This window comes from Nuphar pumila, chromosome 15 (assembly GCF_984573655.1).
Source record: "Nuphar pumila chromosome 15, dmNupPumi1.hap1.1, whole genome shotgun sequence".
Taxonomy (NCBI): Eukaryota; Viridiplantae; Streptophyta; class Magnoliopsida; order Nymphaeales; family Nymphaeaceae; genus Nuphar; species Nuphar pumila.
This window is the reverse complement of record NC_143263.1, coordinates 63,418,484-63,426,892: the sequence shown is the minus strand read 5'-3', so window position 1 is coordinate 63,426,892 and position 8,409 is coordinate 63,418,484. Positions and strand designations below refer to the sequence as shown.

The 8,409-nt window shown below is 37.4% G+C and overlaps 1 protein-coding gene across 1 annotated transcript; it reads left to right on the top strand.

The window, feature by feature from the left end:
* Window positions 1-1,968: 1,968 nt before the first annotated feature.
* On the top strand, window positions 1,969-4,326 carry LOC149815455 (myb family transcription factor PHL8-like). The gene is made up of 5 exons (XM_089990063.1): window positions 1,969-2,015; window positions 2,171-2,247; window positions 2,850-3,106; window positions 3,240-3,309; window positions 3,874-4,326. The coding sequence occupies exons 2-5, from the start codon at window positions 2,191-2,193 to the stop codon at window positions 4,279-4,281; spliced, it is 792 nt and encodes a 263-aa protein (XP_089846189.1). The 5' UTR covers window positions 1,969-2,015; window positions 2,171-2,190; the 3' UTR covers window positions 4,282-4,326.
* Window positions 4,327-8,409: the final 4,083 nt, after the last annotated feature.

The following is an 8,409-nucleotide window of genomic DNA, read 5'->3' as shown; positions in this document are numbered from 1 at the left end:
AGATGAGACTAGATATGTATGAGGTAACTCGGTAAAGGTTCCTTGGTTCCCAAATTCCCCATAACTAGTGTTTAAAATGCCCCCTTTAACCATACCATCATAATATGCTTTCACTTTCTTATGATTATCTTGGAGTTCAAGGGCCATTCTACTTTAGTAAATGATCCATTTTCATATTCTTCATTATGGTCTCCGAGATGAGGAACAAATGAGACTAAAATACTCTCTCTCTCTCTCTCTCTCTCTCTCTCTCTCTCTCTCTCTCTCTCTCTCTCTGAATTAAAAACCATTGCTTGTATTAATAGCATCTAATCTATGGCCTACAAGTTAGCGAAGATTCTTGATTTGATGTGCCAGGTACTATAATTCAGAGAAGACAAAAGTTGTTAGCTGCATGGATTATATGGCTCGTATGTGACATGCTAACTAACATATGATGAATCTTATGTATGGGCAATAACGTAGGCTCTTAAATGTTATAATAAGCTATTAGGACAAGGGGGCAAAGCAAGAGGCAATATGACAAGCCTTAAGTTAAATAACCAATTACGACAAGGTAATCCAAGCAGGAAGATTCTCCAAAGATAATGAACAAGGCTATTTCTTGATAGCTTTGGCAAATGGCTTGGAGAACTCATGCTATTGCCTCCAAGGCCTATTAATAAGTGAATTATGTTCACTGGATCTGCTCCGCGAGCTCACTATTTGGACACGTCAGGTGCACTGAAAGCATGCTTTTGCTGTCACCAAGAGAAATTAGGCATATTATTCAGTGGCAAGTACGCAAACATACTGTACTTTTGGTAGTGTTTATACACGTGTTTGTGTTTGTGTTTGTGTGTGTGTGGAGAGAGAGAGAGAGAGGAGGGGTGTGGGGAGGTGGAATAAAGTCAGAGAAAGATGTCGAAGGCACTGGGAAAAAAGAAAAAAGATTGAGTTGGGGAGAGAGAAAAAGCAAGAGAGAGAGACTGTTTGTTGTAGTTATTTTGTTGGTCCAATAGAATAAAAGGGGGATGGGTAAAGAGTTGGTGCAGCTTCTCATGAACAAGCAAAAATAGAAAATATTTGTTGGATAAGCCACACTACTCAGAGAGAGAGAATGTATCAAGGCATAGGAAAATCTAATGCAAATTCCGATCCAGACAGAGGCAAAAACCAGAAGCTGGGACAATCCCAAGAATCATCTAGCTTGATCCTGTCCACTGATCCTCGACCAAGGCTAAGATGGACGGTGGATCTCCACCAGCGATTCGTTGATGCTGTCAACCAACTTGGTGGTCCAGAGAGTAAGAAGCCCTCTTCTCATTAAATTACATAATAACCGAAAAAAAATCATGTTCTTGTAGTTTCAATATTCTTGCCCTATCTATAGTTTTCCTTAGATGGATTTTCCTACAATTTTTGAAACCATGTATCAACAAGTTTGAAAACTGATCAATTCAGCATTTTGTTGTAATACAGAAATTTTTCTGTTTGTTCCTTTTTTCTCAATTGATTTTTTTAGTCCTTACTGGCCTCGAGAAAAATAAGCAAACCAATCCGATATAATTTATATGAGTTAACTTGTGCACGTATTTTAATGAATAGAAAAAAGAAAACATAACGTTGCTTCATAATTAGTTGCTTGTTTTTATCTGTCATAGAACTATGAACAATAATCACTAGGAAAATGCTTTCCATGTAACTATGAGTTCAGCTTAGTCGTAAGATTAAAATGTCACTTGGGTAGACCAGGAGTCAGGTTGGTTGTAGTAGGTTGATATGTTTCTGAATTTTATGTATTTCTTCCAATCAATTTCTTTAACAATGATAATAATTTTGTAAAGATCATGATAATCATGTGTAGCTGTTTCATTTGGTTTGAAATTGATCTCCTGAATCTAAGTTCTGCTTTCTGCAAAGTATGAACCGCTGACTCCTTGCTGGACCTAGACATACTTGAAAGCTGCCACCACAAATGACCCAAATGCTGCCCCAATATATTCTCCAAGATAGTACAATCTAGAATCGACGAGGTTTATATCAAAATTCCCATAATTGACGCAGTTGGTACTTAAGAACGACAGATAAAAAAGAAGAATTCTCCTCTGTTTCTATGGATTCGGTCTTCAACATACACGAATTTCCTTTTTCATTTTTTCATTTTTTCATTTTGTTTATTTTGTTTCAGGAGCGACACCAAAATCAGTGATGAAAATTATGCGGGTGGATGGCCTTACCTTGTACCATCTGAAGAGCCATTTACAGGTCATATTTTAATCCAGCTCTCTCTGTACTGTTTTATATGAAGGGTTGCCTTACTCTTTTATATATATATATATATATATATATATATATATATATATATATATATATATATATATATATATATGTGTGTGTGTGTGTGTGTGTGTGTGTGTGTGTTTTAACTGGAAATATGTGAATTGGAGTATGAATCAAGATTTTCATGGGGGTTTTTTTTTTCTTAAATTTCACTGTAAGGATGTGATCTATTTGCTTGGTTTTATAGAAACATACTCTTGGATCATCTGATTTGCATAAGAAAGATCTTCTAAAGCTTGAAAACCAACGGCTTAGAATTTTCATAAATATTTAAGCACCCAAAATTCTCATTTTTCTTCAAAAATACATAATCCAACAGTTGATTCCAAGCAAATGGACCACGCCGAATGAAGGGTTGGATTTGCAAAAAAATCATCAGAAATGCCTAGTTCACACTCCAGTTCACATACTTTCAGTTAACATATTCTAGTAACCATATATATATATATATATGTGTGTGTGTGTGTGTGTGTGTGTGTGTGTGTGTGTGTGTGGTATTGATTATAAACCAAAAATTCATTAAACAGAAGTATAGGCTAGGAAAGCCCTCTCAAAAGGATGGTGATGGAGATTCTGGTGGTGGTAATAATTTTTTCCCCTTCTTTTTCTTTTACTTTCTATCTGAAGATACATTTGTTCCATTTGCTTGGCAATTTTTCTTTCTTTTTTTTGTGCCATACTTTGGTTTCTTTTACGTAGTATTTTGGGAAGAAGCAACTAGGACTTCGGATTCATCAGCCTGCTTGGCATCAGAGAACCAATCCACCACAAGCTTCATGGCTGAGTAAGTAGACTAAGCGCTACATTTATTGTAAAAGTACTAGCAAAGCTTTACCTAACGTCTCTCTCTCTCTCTCTCTCTCTCTCTCTCTCTCTCTCTCTCTCTGCATTATTTTGATGAACATAAACTTGCACAGGACTCTACAGATCTCTGAAGCTTTGAGACTGCAGATGGAGGTACAGAAGAGGCTCCATGAACAATTAGAAGTAAGAAACTCGATGTGTTCTCTCCTCTCTTCTTATTTTGCAACCTGTAAGTCATACAGCACACATGGGAAGGGTATTGGTAGTTGAAACAGTGTAAACCCCAGTATTACCTGGAGTCCCTATTGCCCATGTTGGCCCAGTATTACCTGGAGTCCCTATTGCCCATGTTGGCCTTCCTATTAATAAAACATAAAAGGTATCACCACATAGTACACGTACTCGCACACAAGGGGCAACTTGTGAACGTCACCAAGTTGACGGGATATCATGAGTTCAAAACCCGTAGGGGGCATCCTTTGCCACAAAGTTGAAGATGGGTGTACTGCCCGATGGGCAGGGCAGACCTGAAGGGTTTTACCAACCAGAGGCCGGACAATGTGCAGTCCGTGATGGGGGTTTTCCCTTGGCCATCTATAAGATTCTGCTAAAGAAAAAGAAAAAGAAGAGAAAAGAAAAGTGGAAAGAATGTGAAAAAATTAGTAATTTCTACTGTGTATGTGTGTGTGTGTGCATGATGAAAGTATGCAAATCGTGTGATCGTGTTCCTGACCAAACATAACATAGGTACAAAAGCACTCGCAGCTTAGGATTGAAGCTCAAGGAAAATACCTGCAGTCCATACTCGAAAAGGCTAGGGAAACTTTAGCAAATCATCACAAAGGTTTCCTTGACCTTGAAGAGGCCCAGGCACAGTTATCAGCATTATCAACAAGGGTGATGGATGAATGCCTTAATCCAACAATATCTTTCCTGGACCTCACAACACCAACTGGGACTCCAGCACCACATGATCCAGCCCACCAGATACCAAGCAAGAAGCAGAGAACAGGATCCAGCAAAGAAGATCCAGACCCTTGCCAATGGTCGGAAACTGGAGAGTCCGTTGCTTTTGATCTAAATTTGGAAGATGAACCAGCCACCACTGGCTTTAAAAGCGAGCTTGATCTTAACAGTTTTGAGTTGGGATTGTAATGTGCGTTGCAGCAGTGCAGATAATAATGTGTTGTCATTATTGATTGGAATGAACTTACAAATGTCTTGATGATTGCAAGATAAAACTAGCCCTTTTTGGGCCAAGGGCATGACTGAGCTTCTCTTGGATGGAAACTCTAAACAAATTCATCTAGGAATGGAGTGTGCACAACTTCTTATGGTTACTTGAGGGCCCTGTACAAACCAATAGTTTCCTGCACTTTCTCACTGCAATATCTGGGGTGGTGGGTTAGGGGAAGGGAAGGGAAAAGCAACCACAGGATATTATGCTCAGTTTAACCAGCTTTTGTTTAACATGAACTCACATCATGCATTCAAAAATTCCTACATCTATACAAGAATGAAAAAAACAGGGAGCCTTTTTTTTCAGTTAAAGAAGCATCCTGGCTAGTTCTTTAATTTTGTCAGAGAGAAACCACCAATTTTTTGGATTGCCAAGATGTGTGGAACATTGATTGTCATGTTCCGACACCCTCGTTGTAAAACTTCATGGGTAATCCCCTCCTGCCCAATGGGAAAGCCTTTCCTTATGATTTAGCTTGAAAATGGGACGTACACCCCGGGATTTAAACTCGAGATGTTCTTTCATCTCAGGATAAATCGAGCCACCCCATAGCCACATGTTCAGATCCCGCATGGACAAGAATCCCATCTAGTTGAAGCATTCTACGTAGTCACTGTTTTTCAGTTCCGGTTCCAGCCAATTGATCGATTGTCCTAAACTCAGAGTTTACCAGACATTCATTCGCAGATAACCATGGGAATTGTCCTCGATCTCCCAAATAAGAGTTTGGGCTTCACAAGATTTTCGATTCGAGCTGAAGGCCCCAGGATCAAATCCCTCTGCCACATGGGGCGGCTGTTGTTCTGGTAGAGGTTCGCCTAACCCCATCTTGCTTTCCAAAAAAAAAAGATTTCCGACTCGAGGTTCCATTGGTCTGCAACACAGAAGTCCAGAACTGTAGACAGATGCAAATGGGTTTTCTTATTTTCATAAGACATGTCCAGAAGGAAAGAACATGAAAAATCATCTCAAGTTTAATTCATGCAAGAAAGATGAAAATTTTTGGGAGTTGATCTGTAGTTAGCGTTCCATGCGGAATACACCACAGCCATTTGACTATATAACTGTGATGATATTAAGAGAAAAAAAGGAAGATAAATAGCCACATCCCCAGGTTTAAACATTCAAGTGAAGTATCACCATTTGAATAGAAAAGAACACAGCTTTTGCGCAGAAGTTCTATATCATAACAAGAAAGAGAACGCAATTATTTTTTGTGACGGCACAAGCTAATTTAGTTTTACAAGCATATAATGATCTCCCTTTCGCTGGAGAGGTGCATTTCTAGAGTTGGCTACAAGAAAAGAAACCATGATGTTTAATCTTTACATTACCAAAAAAAGGGACATAAATACACCGTTAACTTTAATAAAGTAAATTTAATCTGGAGCCCCTGTTTAACAATTTTTGGAGTGCAGCCTTGGCTACCTCGAGAGTTTCAACCTCATGGCCAGCTTCAAATGGTATCCTTTGGATGATGAACTGTGAATAAAGGTGAGGTCAGATATGGCAGCAGAAACACATGGTTGTGTGCGTCATATTGTAAAGAGTCCACAAGTGTGACACATGAATGTGTGCAACAAGACCAATCCACCTTACATGCCTGTACGCACACAGATGAAACAGAAGACCATCATGCATAATCATAAGTAGACCTGCATCAGTGGCTTATTGACATGCTCTGGGACTTGAGCTTATCACAAATAAACTACCACTTCCTAACGAGAACATACGGAAAGCTGAGATGTATATGGCATGCACAAGCACATACATCTGTATGATGGCTAGCACAACATGCCGATGAATTCATGAACCTTCTCTGTAAAAACAAATACCTGTATATATATATATATATATATAGAGAGAGAGAGAGAGAGAGAGAAAATGGGGATTGTGTTGCCCCTTTTCTCGTTAGGTCACATTAGGACCCTCAACTGTTAGATGTGTCTATCATTGTTTATTCAATAGAAAACATGTTTTTGATTAAGAATCTTTATGCTCAGATGTCTGTTTTAAAGAGGTTAAAAAATCAATGGTTGATATTGTACTAGAATTTGATGATAAAATATTCATTTTATCCATCAAATCAATTTAAAACAAAGCTTGGTTCTTAATAAATAAGCAATGATAAACACATCAAATGGTTCAGATCTAGCATAAAACACTTAAAGTTAAAACTATGATTTTTGGATGGTCCTAATGTGACCTAATGAAAAAAGGGGCAGCACAATCCCCAATATATATATATATATATATATATATATATATATATATATATATATATATATATGGTTAATATTTGGTGCCTTTAAAGGCACCAAATTAGATTAAACTGTTGAGCAGAAAATCATATGTTTTAGTTTTCTTTTTGTAAATTAAATCTTATGGATGTGATCTACAATGTTTGCTTAGTGGGAAATGAGTTTTAAATCATATGATTGCGACACACAAGCAGGTTTTTTAAGGGCTTCAAAAATGAGAGACAATGCACTAAAATTTCATGACTCAAAAAAACATATTTTTTTATTGAAATAACACGATACAAGGCTTGATCCTTAGCAAACCTTCCTGACCACTTCTATGTGATCAGATTGAGTTGATAAAGCTTGAACGTATGATTTTCAGCTCAATAGTTCCATATAATCTGAAGCCTTCAAAGGCACCAAATATCAACCCACATATATATATATATAGGAAATGAAAACCTACCGAATAGAAAACCTTTCAAACCTACCCTATGTCACAGGGATTCGGCTAGCAGGGTGCCGGCACCAAGGGTCATTTCGGTCCATTTTTTGGATTTTTTTTTAAATTTATCCTATGAAATGGGCTGCAAAATTTAAAAAAAAAATAATAATAATCGCTCTTGAAAGCATTAACGATAAAATCGTGATATGCTGAAAATATCGCTTTCTACTTGTTATGTAGCAGAAAATTGCTGTGTCCAATATGGAATTAAACTTTTTAGAAATCAGAGTTAATTAATATGCATTAAGTAATGTGCATCATTTTAGGCTAATTAAGTGTTGGTTTAGATGGTTTTCCATAAAACAAACTTTGGAAAGTAGTAACTCATTAAGAAAAGAAAAAACGTTCAAAATTCGAAGCCTTGGGAAGTGGAACTCAATTACTTTGATTGAGTGTTTTTGAGTAAAGCCTTTAATATGGTATATAGCTTGGTTTTTTCTTTTCCAATTTAGCCTTTTATGTTTTAAGTATTAGTTTAATTACTGCTGGTGGTGATTTTGACTAAAAGAACTTGAGATTAAAAAAAATATTCAAAAATCACCAGGAAAACATGTGCAATAATTTCTCATTTTAAACTTTTGTCACTATGATGTACACCTAAATTTATTTCTCGATTAATTTCAATTTTTTGTTATGATCAAAGTTTAAATTCCAACCTCGTTTATCCAAAGCCTAGCCATATGATTATGGACGAGCCATTGTCTACTTATGATGATTATACCAGGTATAGATCCGGGTTCAATTGATTTACATGAACCAGACCCGAATTATACCCGATAAAATAATATGTCAGCCAAATTTTGAACAATGAATCAATTGCACAATTGACTATTCAATTCATGTCAGCCAAATTTTGACCAATGAGAGGCTTGAGGTTCTTCCCAATCGGGTCAGGTGTTCGATCGACCTGAATCCATTTAATTAGTTTTGGTAGAAAGTTTCAGATCCGATTCTCGTAAGCAGGTACATCTGTGCTGCGTGGGACTTGTCACTTTTTTTCCAAATGAGTTCTTGAGAATTGTCATGAAAAATAAAGGCCATGACGGGTTTAGGAAGTTGGAATCGCTAGATTCGTGAAAGTAGAAAATTCATGTTTGCCATTTTCTCCTTTTTTTTTAAAGTCTGACTCGTGGCTCCTAATAAACGGCGAAACCACTTGTATTAAAGGACCAGAAGAGGCAACCAAGTGCCCACAAAGCAATAAGAAGCCCCCACCTCTTCACTTGGGCAGCTTTCGATATGGGCATTTGCAAGGACTCCTCACCGTGCCGGGGGGAACCCTCTCTCTCTCTCTC